The sequence below is a fragment of the Gracilinanus agilis genome, chromosome 2 (genome assembly GCF_016433145.1).
Source record: "Gracilinanus agilis isolate LMUSP501 chromosome 2, AgileGrace, whole genome shotgun sequence".
NCBI classification, from domain to species: domain Eukaryota; kingdom Metazoa; phylum Chordata; class Mammalia; order Didelphimorphia; family Didelphidae; genus Gracilinanus; species Gracilinanus agilis.
Genome location: NC_058131.1, coordinates 673,233,327 through 673,248,529, shown reverse-complemented (window position 1 = coordinate 673,248,529; position 15,203 = coordinate 673,233,327). Strand labels below are relative to the sequence as shown.

The window sequence follows — 15,203 nt, the reverse complement described above, 5'->3', positions numbered from 1 at the left end:
AGAGAGAGAAAGGAAGGAAGGAAGGAAGGAAGGAAGGAAGGAAGGAAGGAAGGAAGGAAGGAAGAAAAGGAAGGAAGGAAGAGATAAAAGAACAAAGGAGGAGGAGAGAAGACAGATACTGAGAGATAATCATTTATTAAGCACCTACTATGTGCCAGGCACTGTGATCATCACTTGGCATCTCCATCCTCTTATGTAGATGTAATACCCACAAGTCCCTGTACTCTGGAGAGACGAAAGGCAGTCCCCTACTTAGAGCCCCAGTCCCTTCCAACCAGCCCTCCCTACATCATCCCTTGCCCCAGCTCTAGTCATTTCTTAAGGCTCGACTTCCCCACTGCCATCCTGCCAGCTTGGCAAAAGAGAAGTCTCTATAATGGCACTTAAATCCTCTTCTAAATTGAATTCAAGGGATTGATTTATCCTTGTCCTTTCTCCCTGAGGCACATGAGTAGCAGAGCTGGCCCCATGTGAGCCATAGTCCTGACTAGGGACAGGATAATCCTGATTCCATGCACCCAAATGAAAATGGCCAGCGTGTCCTCTCCATCCTTCAAGCCCATCCCACTCCCATGTCCCCCTGCTCATCCCCAGAGACCACAGGATGGTCCAATTTGCTTGTCCTTTTCCTCTTCAACCACAGCAAAGCAGTTCACACCCTTATCTCCAAATGCCCAATTAATTAACAATTGCTTATTTTGCCTCCATATAAGACCCAGTGCTTGATGCTTGACATTGTGGGGATAATAAAAGAGATGCTCCTAAGGAGGAAGCTGGACTTAGCTACAAATAACTACAAGGAAAAGTGGTATGGTAATGCTGAGGGCTGTATCAGTGTCATCCCAAGAGCAGAGAGGAAGTGAGGTGAGGTGTTGCCCAGGGAGATCAGAGCCTTCTTTGGGGTCTAAAGCACAGGGTTAGGGGGTGATCCCTAGGCAAACAGTGAAGTCTGGATGGGAGTGGTATTCTCATATTTCTCAATTTTCAAGAATTTGGAAGAGGTAAAAATGGAAGATGAGAAAAAGCAGATTGAAATAGATTTCGAGGAAAAGAAATAGAACCCATAAAAATCTACATTTAAACAAAAGATCATGACTTGACTATAAGATTTAGGGCCATAAAGTTTAAATAATTAATATGAAATTCTAGGGAGGTTATTCATAAATAAAAATGTTAGATGATATCAAATATACTCCAAATGCCAGATGGAAACATAGTCCAAGCATTTACTCTACTTGCGATGTGTCGAGATGGTCCTAATTATGGGAAGGGGAAGAAGAAGACACCCTACTTCAGCCAAATGGGCTGTCTGATAATCTAGGGCATGAGTCGTCTGTCTTTTAGCCACCTTGAAATTATGCTGGAGTAGCAATTGTGGAGAGAGTTATAGTTGAGCCTCTCGGTTCAATGCAGCCCCTTAGAATTGCCAGGAACCAAGTACTTTGGACAGCGAATGTGGGCAGAATCCTGGTCTCTAATGGGTTGTTTGATTGTGAGATTCCTGTTCATTTCTTGCCCCCGTGGGCATTTACCCTGATTCAGGACAGAGCTTTCGTGGAATACATCTTCCTTTCTCCTTTGTCCCTTTAAAGGTGCCACCGTGTTGTTTCTAAATGCAACAGACCTGGACCGCTCCCGGGAATATGGCCAGGAGTCCATCATCTACTCCCTGGAAGGCTCCTCACAATTTCGGATCAATGCACGTTCAGGTGACCCCCTCTCCCAGATTCTTTTCCATTGGTTTTTCTCCTCTGGTTATGGTTCATTTCTGTCATCTCTTCCCGTGTCCCTCGCTCTCACCTCAGCCCTCTGCCCTAGGGATTGTCTGAGCGCTCAAAGCACCTTCAAACTCTATCAGAAGTGGGCTTGATTTCTTTAAATCCTTACTTTCTGTCTAGAGTTGATATTATGTATTGATTCCAAGGCAGAAGAGGAGTAAGGGCTGGACAATGGGGGTTAAGTGACTTGCCCAGGATCACACAGCTAGGAAGTGGCTGAGGCCAGATTTGAGACTTCCTATCTCTAAACCTGGTTCTCAATCCACCAAGCTACCTCACCGCCATCAATTGTTTTCTTAATTTTATTTTTGTTTTTCAGTTTCACATTCTCTCCCTCCTGCCCTTTTGTTATCTATTGAGAAGAGAAGAAATATGGCAAAGTGGGTTTCATTTTAAATAAATCCAATATGTGAAAATCCAAATTTAAAATATAAATTACCTGATTCTTTGGTTCATGTATGACTTCATTCATCTGGGTGCATCTTCCATCAATGCAGGCAGAAATTCTTTCATGCTTTCTCATGCTGTGGAATTGTAACTGGTGTCTTCTGTAAGTTGGAACCACTGGTGGCAAAATGAAGAGAGAGAGAGAGCTGAGCCTGGAGTCAGGAAGACCTGAGTGCAAATCTGGCCTCAGGCCCTTACTAGCTATGTTATTCTGGGAAAATCACGTATATTCTCTCAGCCTCCATTTTTCATCTGAAAAATGGGCCAATAATGGCATGAACCTTCCCAGGGTGGTTTATCCCAGGGGATAAAACGCTTTCAAATATTACAAGTCTTCCAGAAAGGATTGCTCCAGTGCTCTGGAAGCCGCCATCTTTTAACTTCTCAATGGGTACCAGTGTACCTCATGAGCTGTCCCCATCTTTTTATCTGATTCCTAATACATGATCACTTCTCCTCCTTTCTGAGCCATGCATGCCCCTACTTCCATCTTGCGTGCTGCTGCCTTCACAGAACTCATCACAAGCAGCCAAAGATGTCCCCACATGCTTTTATCAGTGCCCTTTGAGTTTTAGGTAATTGTGGTTCTTCAGAGGTTGTAGTGTTCCATCTTTTAAAGCTGGGAAGTCACATCAGGAGAATATTTCATGGTAATGGGATGGGCTCTGGTAGCAACAAGCTGCTTAGAAAGATCCTTGAAAACATCAGCAGGTTCCCAAATGGGAAGATTGAAATGAATAAGCTTAAAAACATAAACTAGGGACTAATTCACTTTGCCACACTTAAGGGGTTAAATTAAGGCCCAAGTCACTTTACCATGGGGCGATTCATTTTACAAAAGGATCTGCCATAAGATCCCTAGAAACTGCAAGTTCTCCAAAGTGTGATTCGATTTCTCAAAATGTGTAGCATGTGCCTTTGGAGAAAGAGCAGTAATTACTAGTAAAGGGCCTTGGGTTTCAATCTCAGTTTTCATAATTTCTAGCTCTGTGGTCCTGAACAAATCACTCAGCTCCTAAACTTCTACTTCCCTCTCTGTAAAATGGGCATAATAATACTGGTAGTACCTACCTCCCAGATCAGTCATATGGTAACCCTTAAAGCATCATAATAAGAACAACAACAACAACATAATTACTAGCATTTATAGAGCACTTTAAACTTTGCAAAAGCATTTTTACGAGAAGCATTTCCTATTATTCTCACCACCACCCTGGGAAGTAGGTGCTGTTATTACCCCCATTTTACAGTTAGACAAACAGAGATCAAATGACTTACTTAGGGTCATACAACTAAGGCATCTGAGGCCAGATTTCAGTGTAGGTCTTCCTGACTACAAGTCTGATGCTCTATCCACTGTACCACCTAGCCTATCTCTATTTCAACGCATTATTATTATTCTCGTTATTGTGATTGTTGTTCTTCATTTTTTTCAATCCCACCGAATTCTTCTTGCCCCCATTTGAGGTTTTCTTGGCAGAGATATTGAAGTGGTTTTCCATTTTCTCCTCTGGCTCATTTTACAAATGAGGAAACTGAGGCAAGCAGGGTTAAGTGACTTGTCCAGGGCCACACAGCTAGTAAGTGTCTGAGGCTGGATTTGCACTGAGATTTTTCAAGTCTAAGTCCAGCATTGTATCCACTGCTCCATCTAGCCGCCCCTCATTATTACTTACGCACAACTTTTCAGAAACAAATTTAATGTATAAAATTAGGTGGACTTCCATCTTGTTCTAGATCTCTTCTCAGAGATCTTCCACTCCTCACGCTTTTTTTCTCTCTGCCCATGCTTCTTCCTTTCTTCTTTTCATCTCTTCTCTACAGAAACCTTCTTATACTCTTCCTTAAAGATAATCAAAAACACACTGAGAAAGAACACATATCCAGATTTTAGTCTTGAACCTGTCCTGACCCCAGGAAGGACCTTAGTATAGCTAGTGAGGAAGCACGAACATCTAGTCTAGGGCAATATCTCTAGTCCATTAGGCCACTCTCTTAAAGGAAAACCTCATCACCACCGGTTTCTCTTTCTCATTGCTGAGTTTGCTGCAAGATCTTTGCCTTTCTCTGCTGAAAAGTTGTCTTCAAGTATTTGAGGGCATATTATGTGGCACAAGAATTAGACATATTCTGTTTAGCCGTAAAGGAGGCTAATTGGTGAATTAAGAATAATTGGTGAACATGGTAAAAAGAAGGTTTGGGGCTCAAAAAACTTTCTAACCGTTGGAGTGGTCCAAAAGTAGAGTCCAGCTGTCTAGAGAGGTGATGAAGGAATCTTCAAGCTATATTATAGGGAGTGCAAATTCTTGAGCCAGGTACAGGTTGGGCTTGTTGACTTCTAACACTCCTTCCAACTCAAGTGCTGTAATTCAGTTTGCATTTTCTTTCCTGAGAAGCCTAAAAAAGCAAAAAGCAAGAGAAGTTGGACCATGTTGCTTCATTGTTCAAGAATCTTAGTTAGCCTTTATCAGACTCTTTACCCAGGGGAAGGGATGGGGATGAAGGAAGGAAGAGAGGGAAAGAATCCAAATCATACAATGTCAAAACAATTGTCAAAAATCGTTTCTAAGTGCAATTTAAAAAAAAAAAGGTTTAAGAAAATTTTTAAAACTCTTGGACAGTTCCATAATGCCTCTAGAATGAATTACAAGTTTCCCCAGCTTAGCATTTGAAATCCTTTACCGTCATGTCCCAGCCTACCTTTTCCAGATCATTTCATATAATTCCACCTAAGCCAAATGGGCATAAGTTGCTAGAAACCAGCATTCTATCACCTTTTAGACTCTTCTCTAAGAAGCCTTTCCTTGTCTCCCGATTTGGTAAAGTTGTCTCCCTCCTCAAATTTTCTTGTATTCACTTGTCTGGGACCGTGCAGCATAGATCCCAATAGAGTTCAGACTCCCAAAGGACAGAGGCTATTTTTCACTGTGTCTTTCTATCTGTCTTGCACATAGTAGGCATTAACTAAGTACTTATAGAAGTGAATTGAGTAAGCCAGCTCTTATTCCTAATGGAAATTGTCCAACATCGTTTTGCATTTTTAAACTATTTTCTAATCTCAAGCCTGTCAGCCTATCATGATCTAGGTAGGAGACTCTTCCCATACTTCCCTTGTCAGCACTGTTTCCCCTTTCCCAGGTAGAAACATCACAGCAAATCACCAGAGCTTGTTGAAATGAAAAGAACACTAGTTTGAGAGTTCAAATCCTGATCCGACCTCTTAGTAACTATGACTAGTGAAATCTGACATAACTGAGGAAAGAAAGGTTTGAGCTTTTGAGCATATCAGTTTAAGCAATGCATGTCAATTGCATAACAAATCTGGACCGAGCCTCCTCTGCTTGGCACGGGACCCCAAAGACAAGGGAAGACAGATTCTTATGCATTAAAAGAAAACAGTTAACAGGCTATAAACCAGGATACAAGATTAGGTCATCTGATTTCTAATTGGAGGAAAGATTAGGGATTTCCAAGTTGGAAAAGACAAACATATACATTAAAAGCAGTTCATCAATCAATTAATTAAAAGAAAATAATACATCATTAGGTGATCTGAATAAAGTTTCTCACAAGACCAAAATTGGACTAGAGCCATAATTGAATAGAAAGGAAATTGGGCTAGATCCAGAATTGAGGCACAAGATGTAGCTGGTTTGATTCACACAATTCCCACAATTCTCTCATAGTTATGTGACCATTTACCTCTCTGGGCCTCAGTTTCCTCATTTGTAAAATGAGCATAAGATCTATATCATAGGATTGGTTGAGGTTTCAACTGAGACATTTATACCTAAAGCACTTTGCAAACCTTAAAACCAAATATAAACTTGAGATCTTATTTTTATTTCTGCAAAAGAAAACCTTGAAAAGTGGGTGGATCTAGCAAGCTAAGCTGCCCAGTTTATCTTCAAATATACATATCAAATACCCCCAATTCCAAGTGAACACACCCAAGGTTAAGAACCTCTGTCATCATTCAGCAGGCTTAATGGATTGTTCATTAAGCTCAGGATGACAATCCCAGCTCTGCAGAGGACCAGTGAGCAGGAGGCATCACCCAGACCCAGAAGAAGGCACACAAGAGCCTGTCTCTAGTCATTGGAGGGAGAGAGCTAGCCTGAGAAGAAGGCTCACTCATGGGGCCAGGGCCAGTCACTAGCCTAGAATAAAAGAACTCAATAGGCTTAAGTGAGGAAAATGAACCAGGGGCTGAGTGCCCAGCAAGCTGTGCCAGCCGAGTCAATTGGTAGTTAGACTTCAGTTGCTTTGGGATGAGAACTCTCTGCTCTCCTAATTCAGCCATTTTTCTGTCCTTCTGTATTTTTTCTTCTTCTCCCTTTGTTTTCTAGTTTCTGTTTCTTCAAACACTGTTGCCTCAGGGCAGCTGGGTGGACACTTCCTAACTGTGAGACCCTGGGCAAGTCTCTTGCACCCAGTTGCCTAGCCCTTGCAGGTCTTCTGCCTTGGAACCGACACAGAGGATCAGTTCTGAGATGGATGTCCCAACAGATGTTCTTAATCTGAGGTTTATGAATTTGGAACTTCAGATCATTCGATGACTATATTTGGATATAACTTGTTTCCTTTAAAATCCTATACATTTCATTTCATACACTTAAAAAACATGATTCTGAGAAAGGGGTCCAGAGGCTTCACCATACTGCCAAAGGGGTTCATGACACCAAAAAGGCTAAGAGCCCCTGGATTAAGGAATAAAGGGAGTTTGTCTACACTGATGGACAATTTGGTATAGTGATGTTAGGTGCCATTTATGTAATTTCGCAGTGTGCTTTGCGTAATGGTAGCTAACATTTCTATAGCACCTGCTATGTGCCAGTCATTGTGCTAAGTGCTTTACAATTACTAGATCATTCGATTCTCATAGTAACCCCAGGAGGTAAGTATTATAATTACCCCCATTTTATAGATGAGAACATTGAGACAAACAGGGGTTAGGTGACTTGCCCAAGATCATATAGCTTGTAAGTGCCTCAGGCTAGATTCAAACTCAGGTCTTCCTGACTCCTTCCACTGTGCCACCTAGCTGCCCCCATACATGATTTCATTTGATACTTGCATCAGTCCTCAGGTGAGTACCTCAGATGAGTTCCCCATGTTGCAGATGAGGAAACCAAGACTTAGAGGAGTTAAATAACTTCCCAAAGTCACAAAAGAGTGCCCAAGGTAGGATTTGAACCCAGATCTCTTCTCACTTCAAACCATTCCTCAATGCTCTGCTTTTTTTGTAGTAAGAGGTTCAGGATGTAAGTCCCAATCGATTGATAGTGACTTTCAACAAGGCATTTAATTTCTCTGAACCTCAATTTGCTCTAAAATGGGGACAATACAGCATGGCTAAAATGGATAGAGCATTAGAATTGGAGTCAAGAAGACCTGGGTTCATATATTGCCTCTGCCACTTGACAAGTCCCTCTCCTTCCCTCACTTTCTTCCTCTCTAACATGGAGAAAGAAATATCTGTAATAGTTATCTGACAGAATTATTGTAAGTCAAAAATAAGACAATGCATAAATCACTTTACTTTCTATGAATGTCAGTAGTGTTGATGATATTATTATTATCATCATCAACACTCCTCTACTCCATAGGCTTGTGACGTGAAAATCAAATGCCTGTCAAGTCATGTCAAGAAGCAACTATTAGGGGGGCAGCTGGGTGGCTCAGTGGATTGAGAGCCAGGACTTTGGATGGGAGGTCCTGAGTTCAAATACGACCTCAGACACTGCCTAACTGCTTGACCCTGGGCAAGTCACAACCCAACTGTCTAGCTTTTATTGTTCTTCTGCCTTGGAACTAATACTTGGTACTGATCATAAGAAAGAAGATAAGGATGACCCTGGGCAAGTCACAACCCAACTGTCTATCCTTTATTGTTCCTCTGCCTTGGAACCAATACTTAGTGTTGATCATAAGAAAAAAGGTAAGGGTGATCCTGGGCAAGTCACTTAATCCTCATTGCCTAGATCTTACCACTCTTCTGCCTTGGAACCAATACTTAGTATTGATCATAAGAAAAAAGATAAGGGTGACCCTTGGCAAGTCACTTAGCCCCCATTACCTAGATCTTACCACTCTTCTGCCTTGGAACAAACACTTAGTATTGATCATAAGAAAAAAGGTAAGAGTGACCCTGGGCAAGTCACTTAATCCTCATTGCCTAGATCTTACCACTCTTCTGCCTTGGAACCAATACTTAGTATTGATCATAAGAAAGAAGGTAGGGTTTTTAAAAATCTAGAAGAGAAAAATCAGAAGAAGCCAAAATACCTCCGCCATTTTGGATGGCCGTCCCCTTCCAATTCTCTACAAATGGGTTCTCTCCTCATTATACATGTAGCCAGCGACCGTGGGCACACCTCAGCAGGACTTAGAATAATGAAGGTTATGGAAGGGTTAGAGAGATACTCCTCTAATCAGGGAGAGGGGGAGAGACCCATTAACCTCTGGCCAGCCTCCCCTTCTCCTCGTGTCTCCCCCGTGCGGGGAGTCTAGTTCGGCCTTGGGGGGTATTCATGATGATATGGATATTTTCTTTCTGCTTTGACATCTCTCCTTTAGCTCTGGACATGTAAGCATTTTCCTCCAAGCTCCTTGGTCAAATTAGCCAGCCTGCTCGGTAAAGGTGGCCTTAATTGGATCTAATTTCTCAGACAGGAGAAGCTATCCATCATGCCGACAAGTTCATATTTAAAACTTTTTAGAGATTAATTTCTTCCTCGCCCTGCCAATTAATCGACACCACCCCAACCCACGGAGCACATCTCTGTGGCTCAACCTTTGCCAAGTTTCCCTGCTTGGCCTTTTCAGCATGGCCAGCCCCTGACACCAATCCCCAATTTAGTGGTCAGAGAAAGTGCCTGAGGAGGGGGGAGACGAGGGAACTCGGCTCTCGTGTTGACCTGCTGACTTTCTTCTGAGTATCTCAAAGGGCTCGGCGGTCAATATAGAGTTTTAGAAATGGAGGAAATGTGAAAAATTAGTGTGATATAATGAAATGAGCATTAGTCCTTGAAATAAGAGGACTTGGGTTCAAGTCCCATCTCAAGTACATGCTTCCCATGTCATTTCAAGCAAGTCATAGCCTTCTTGGATGTTGATTTCCTCACCTATAAAATGAGGGGGTGGAGACTTAATCTAAATCAGTGGTTCCCAAACTTTTTTGGCCTATTGCCCCCTTTCCAGAAAAAAACATTACTTAGCCCCTGGAAATTAATTTTTTTTTAAATTTTAATAGCAATTAATAGGAAAGATAAATGCACCTGTGGCCATCACTGCCTCCCCCCAATCACTGCAGCACCCACCAGGGGGCAGTGGCACCCACTTTGGGAATCACTGATCTAAACCTTGAGTTCTTAACTTTTTTTGTGAATGGATACCTCTGGCAGTCCATTCAAGTCAACAAACATATATTAAGCGGCAATTGCATGCCAGGCATTGTGTGTGCCAAGCCCTGGGGAAGCAAAGAAAGACAGAAGGCAGTCCGTGCTCTCAAAGGTGGCAAAATTGGGGCACTGATGCATTGCTGGTGGATTTGTGAAGTGATCCAGTCATTCTGGAAGGTAATTTGGAATTACACCTAAAGGGCCTTAAAAGACTACCTGCCCTTTGATCCAGCCATGCCACTGCTGGGTTTGTACCCCAAAGAGATAGTGAAAAATGGTTGTACAAAAGGGGATGTATCAAAGGGCTTCAGTCTAATGGGTGAAGCCTAAAGATCTCTTCTCAAAATAATAAAATAAAGTACATCATGGTATAAATGTTGAAGTATTATCACATTTTTTTTACATTTGTGATATAGTAATATAGCTAGCAGCAGATCTAATGACTAGAGTAATTTCAAAGTGATGATGAACATAAAATATATTTTGGTATATTTACAAGAACTATGTGAAAATTTCTGTGATTTCTATTGGTGACAAAATCACAGGGACTGCTAATACTTGTGGGGGTGGGGGTTGTTGCCAGAATTCATAATGAAAGGGAATGTTAAATTTGTTAGAATAAGTGAAAATAAAAATATACATTTTTTTCCTATCCAAGTTTACAGACTTCCTGAAATCTATCCACAGATTGATTGGGGGAGGGGTCCCTGGACCCAAGATTAAGAACTAGAATAGGGACAGCTGGGTGGTTCAGTGATAGAGAGCCAAGCCTGGAGACAGGAGGTCCTGGGTTCAAATCTGATTGCAGACATTTCCTGCCTGTGTGACCCTGGGCAAGTCACTTAACCCCCATTGCCTAACCCTTACCACTCTTCTGCCTTAGAACCAGTACACAGTATTAATTTTAAGATAGAAGGTAAGAATTTTTTTTAAGACAAAGAACCCTGATCTGGATGACTTCTCAAGTCCCATCCACAACCCTAGGATTATTTACTATGATATGATTATAGGATTATCAATTCCCTAATTTCACAGAGATGCTGATTTATCCCAGTTCACGTAGTGAATTTTTTTCCTTTTTTTTATTGTCACACAAACCCCACTTCCATATTGGTCATTGTTGTAAGAGCACCCTCATACATAACCAAAACCCTAAAAGAAGACCGAAGATACACCGGTGGGAAAGACGACTCGGACACATAGTGAATTAATGGCAAAACAGGATTGGAAGTATCGCTTTCCTTTCTCACAGCCCAGTTCTCGTTGTGCCCTGGGGCATTTCAGGATCTCCTCGCCTGGTCATGGAGCCCTGGCACACACTCCAGGGAGGAAAGAGGCTTTGCTTCTTCTTCCTCCCACACAGTCTTACCTGCTTTTAAATTTCCTGTTGGCTACCTAAAGTTGGAACTTTGAGTTTGATCCCAGATAATATTCCTCACGCTGGGGCTGGGATGAGTCACAGATACTAACTCAATGGCCTGAGAGGTGGGGGATGCCATTGAACATGCAGCCTCACTCCTTCCCCTCTCTCTCTCTCTCTCTCTCTCTCTCTCTCTCTCTCTCTCTCTCTCTCAGGTGAAATCACAACTACGACCCTGCTGGATCGAGAAACCAAATCGGAGTACATCCTTATTGTGCGGGCAGTGGATGGGGGAGTTGGCCACAACCAGAAGACCGGCATTGCCACTGTGAGCTCCTTGTCCTATCCCTACCTCCCTCTGAGACCACCCTGACGCCTTCTCCCTCGAGCTTGTCCAAAAGCTTGGAACTGCCCGTTAAACCAACCTATCGATTCTTTAGATAGGAGGAGAAATAGAGTGATTAAAGGGGATGGTTGAAAAAACCAGGTAATTGCTGGAATTCTCCCATCCAGAAGGGATGAACCAAGAGAGTTCAGCCCCTAATCTCAGCTTGGGACAGCAAAGGGTCTCCCTTTTTTCATTAAGAGAAATGCCAAGGGGTAACTAGATAGCTCAATGGATAGAAAGCCAGGCCTAAAGACAGGAGGACCTGGGTTCAAATTTGGCCTCAGATACTTCCTAGCTGTGTGACCCTGGACAAGTCATTTAACCCCCATTGGCTAGCCCCTATCAATTCAAAGACAGAAGTTAAGGGAGAGAGAGAGAGAGAGAGAGAGAGAGAGAGAGAGAGAGAGAGAGAGAGAGAGAGAGAATGAGAATGAGAATGAGAATGAATATGTTGGAAATGGGCTATGAAATAGAGATTTCCATGGAAGGGAATGGAAAGGCATTTCCCCCCAACAGATACAAACCCCAAGGAAGAGCTGATTGGGTTGGGCAACGGAAGGCTAGGCTATCCCAGGGGCCTTTCTTGTATTACCTCCAGTTCTTATTAAACAGGATGCAATAGTCCCATTAGGAATATTTGCCTGTTGCCAGGAAGCAGAATCCAGAAGAGCCTCGAGGGCTGACATGTCCACTTTTATACGTGTATATGTGTGAGCACACACTAGTCATTTGATGGAGATAAGGTACCATTTTCTGCCATCCTTGAACTCTTCCAGTGAGACGAGGAGAAGGGACAGATTCTCCCCATTTCTTTGCTGCCCAGAGGCTCCCACAATCTCTACAGCCCCCCACAAAAAATGCTGTGGACATCTGGCAAGAGAGAAACCAAGTGGGTTCCTAAATTGAGTCCCCAGCTACAGAAGGCCATGGCAAAGAGGGGTTTGGCATTCTTTTTAGGAAAAAAAATCCTTACTTTCCATCTTAGAATCAATACTGTGTATTGGCTCCAAGGCAGAAGAGTGGTAAGGGCCAGGTAATGGGGGTTAAGTGACTTGCCCAGGGTCACACAGCTAGGAAATGTCTGAGACCAAATTTGAGCTCAGGACCTCCCATCCCCAGTCAGGGCTCTCAATCCACTGAGCCACCCAGCTGCCCCTATGTGACATTCTAGCCAAATATCAGTGGATCTTTCTAGATAGACATGAACAAATGTTGATAGAACTGAAAGGGCTTAACTCAGAAAAGGGAACTCTTAGGAGGGTCCTGATAGGCATCTTCAAATGCCTAAAGGATTTGTCCCATTGGAATGCAAGCTTCCTGAGAGAAGACTTCATTTCATTCTTTGTCTTTTTCTGACACATAAAAGATACTCCATAAATGTGATTGACTAATTGTAGTACAAAGGAAGGAGCAAATAAAAGAACCTAAACCTAGAAGGGACCTCAGAGGCAACCTAGACCAATCCCTTCATTTGCCAGATGAGAGAACTGAGACGGAGAGAAGTTCATTGACTTATCCAAAGTCACACAGACAGTATGTGAGAGGTGGGCTTTGAACCCAAGTCCTCTGAGCTGGAAGCCAATACTCATTCCACCGGCCCATGCTATAGAGCAGGGTCTGTTGTTTTTCAAAAGTGCAGAATTAAGACCAGTAAGTGGATACTGCAAAAGGCAGATTTCATTGTAAAAGTGAGAAAAAGCTTTGTGCCGTGAGCTGTTGCATGAACTCATGAGTTCCCAGTGACCTTCTCTCAGGGATTCCTGTGGGCCTCCGTCTCCCCTCCTGCAAAGCGAGAAGTGTGGACTCAGGGACCTCTAGTGTCTCCTGGAATTCGCCCTCCGGGATCCCATGGGCCAGAATGCCGTTGTAGGGGGTCCTGCACTGGGGAAGGGGCGATTAGGCAGGTTAGAGCAGAGACGTCAAACGCAGGGCATCGGCCCGAAACATTCTCTTCAGAACAGATCACAATAGAATTTTATCTTTAATTAATTAATTAAGTAAGAAATACTTAACCAAGTAAATCAAAATGCAAAAGAACCTAAATAATGTTCATCTGTGGGTTTCTAGTCAGGCTGTGGCCCAGGGGGGATCCTCACGTACAGCTTAGGGGTCTTTGTTTCTATTCGCCTTCGACAGCCTGGCCTGGATGGCCTCTGGGGTCCCTTCTGGTTCTCAGGGTCTCTGCTTCCTTGGCACTACTTAGGAACGGAGGCAAAGGGAGCCAGGAAGAGAGGGGAGCAGCCTGCGGTGATGTAGAGCTGGGATATCTCCAAAGAAAAAGATGCCAAAGCCCCTCTTCAGGTCCCCTCTCCAGAATACAGGACCCCTGAAACTTAGCATTTGGATGGACGGAGATGACGATGTTTAATTCAGTTCTGTTCCATCCAGCAAGCATATATGTGGTGCCCACCGTGTGCCCAGCACTGTGCTGGGTTCTAGGAATACAAAAGACCAGAAGCAAATAGTCCTTGCCCTCAAGGGCTTAAAACCTGTCCCAAGGATACGGCCTGAAAACAAATCAGGGTGCCTATAAACACACACCTATGACGTGCACACACAGTCAGACGCTTACACGTATGCAGGAGCAGCAGATACAAAATCAGGCATCCAGAGACGTGTCCAAAGCTCCCGATGGCCCGAACAGTGCCCTGCAGCCCCAGAGCGCCGAGCCTTCCCTGAGACTCTGGAGAGGAAGGAGCAAAGTCTGTGTAAAGCCCTCGCCTTCCCCTCCTCCCCTTCTGACCCGGGAGGCTGCCCCTGGCCCTTCTCTAAAGTGGAGTTTAGCTCTGATTGCGGGAAGCAGGACCAGGGCGACTCTGGCAGAACAGAACATCCCCAGAACTACCTCAAGAGCTATTATGGACACGCACTGATTAGGGTCCTAATCAGAGACCCAGAAGCTCCATGTTCCAGTCTCTAAGTGTCGCTTTAGAGAGGGAGGGTGTTATTAGAAAAGAAAGCTGCCCTTCTCCGTCTCCCAGAGGGAGTTTAGGACCCCCCACCCTGCTCGAGTCGCCTCTCCCACCATCACGCTTTCCCTTTGTCTTCCTTTATCCCCCTGGCCCGGCTTCTTTGGAGGGAGCAGCTCTCCTTGCCCTTGAACAGAACAACAACCTACTAGGTGCTGGGCACAGTGTTCCCCTTTTAGTCTTCTCTCATTGCCTTCTCCTACGGACAAGAACAGTAGGATATTTGATCTAGAAAGAACTGTCCTTTGAGATCCCCTGTTCCAACTCCCCATTTTACAAATAAGAAAACTGAGTCCCAAGGGTGAGATCAATAGAAACCTAAGTAATCAATAATCAATCAGCATGTAGTAAGAGCCTGCTAGGTGCCAGGTACAGTAAGTTAGTGACTGAGCTGGACCTAGAACCCAGGCTTCCTGACTACAAGGCTAGTGTCCTTTCAGCCCAACAGGTGTGAGACCTGAGAAATCAAAGAATACCATCCCCAAAATCAGCCAGGACTTGGGTAATTCCCAGCAGCTCCCATCTCCCCCCGTTGCCTTTCCAAACTCAGACTGAGCCTTGTTGCCCACCCATCTCCCCATGTGATCTTCTCTGGGATTTTCCCTCGCCTTTTGTATGCCCATCAATCCATTGCCTATAGTTTTCTCCCTTTCCACATATACAGACATCCTCTCTGCTACTGATCCCCCCAATTTTTCATTGGCTAGTAGTGTTCCTTGCTCTCCAGTCGCTTTCTAGTGCTCACACCAGACACATTTTCACATGCATCCCCTCCCCACCACCACTTCCATCCCCCCACCGCTGTGTCCCACTACCCGCCAGAGGGGCCGAGGTGGATGCCCCCACGACACTGGTACT

At 43.8% G+C, this 15,203-nt stretch overlaps 1 protein-coding gene across 1 annotated transcript in view; it reads left to right on the top strand.

The window, feature by feature from the left end:
- The window catches only part of CDH23 (cadherin related 23), a 357,372-nt gene that overhangs the window by 156,516 nt on the left and 185,653 nt on the right, over window positions 1-15,203 (top strand). Inside the window, exons 10-11 of the mRNA XM_044660245.1 lie at window positions 1,593-1,709; window positions 11,204-11,316. Of these exons, the coding sequence (XP_044516180.1) occupies window positions 1,593-1,709; window positions 11,204-11,316 (230 nt within the window). The remainder of the gene's footprint in view (window positions 1-1,592; window positions 1,710-11,203; window positions 11,317-15,203) is intronic.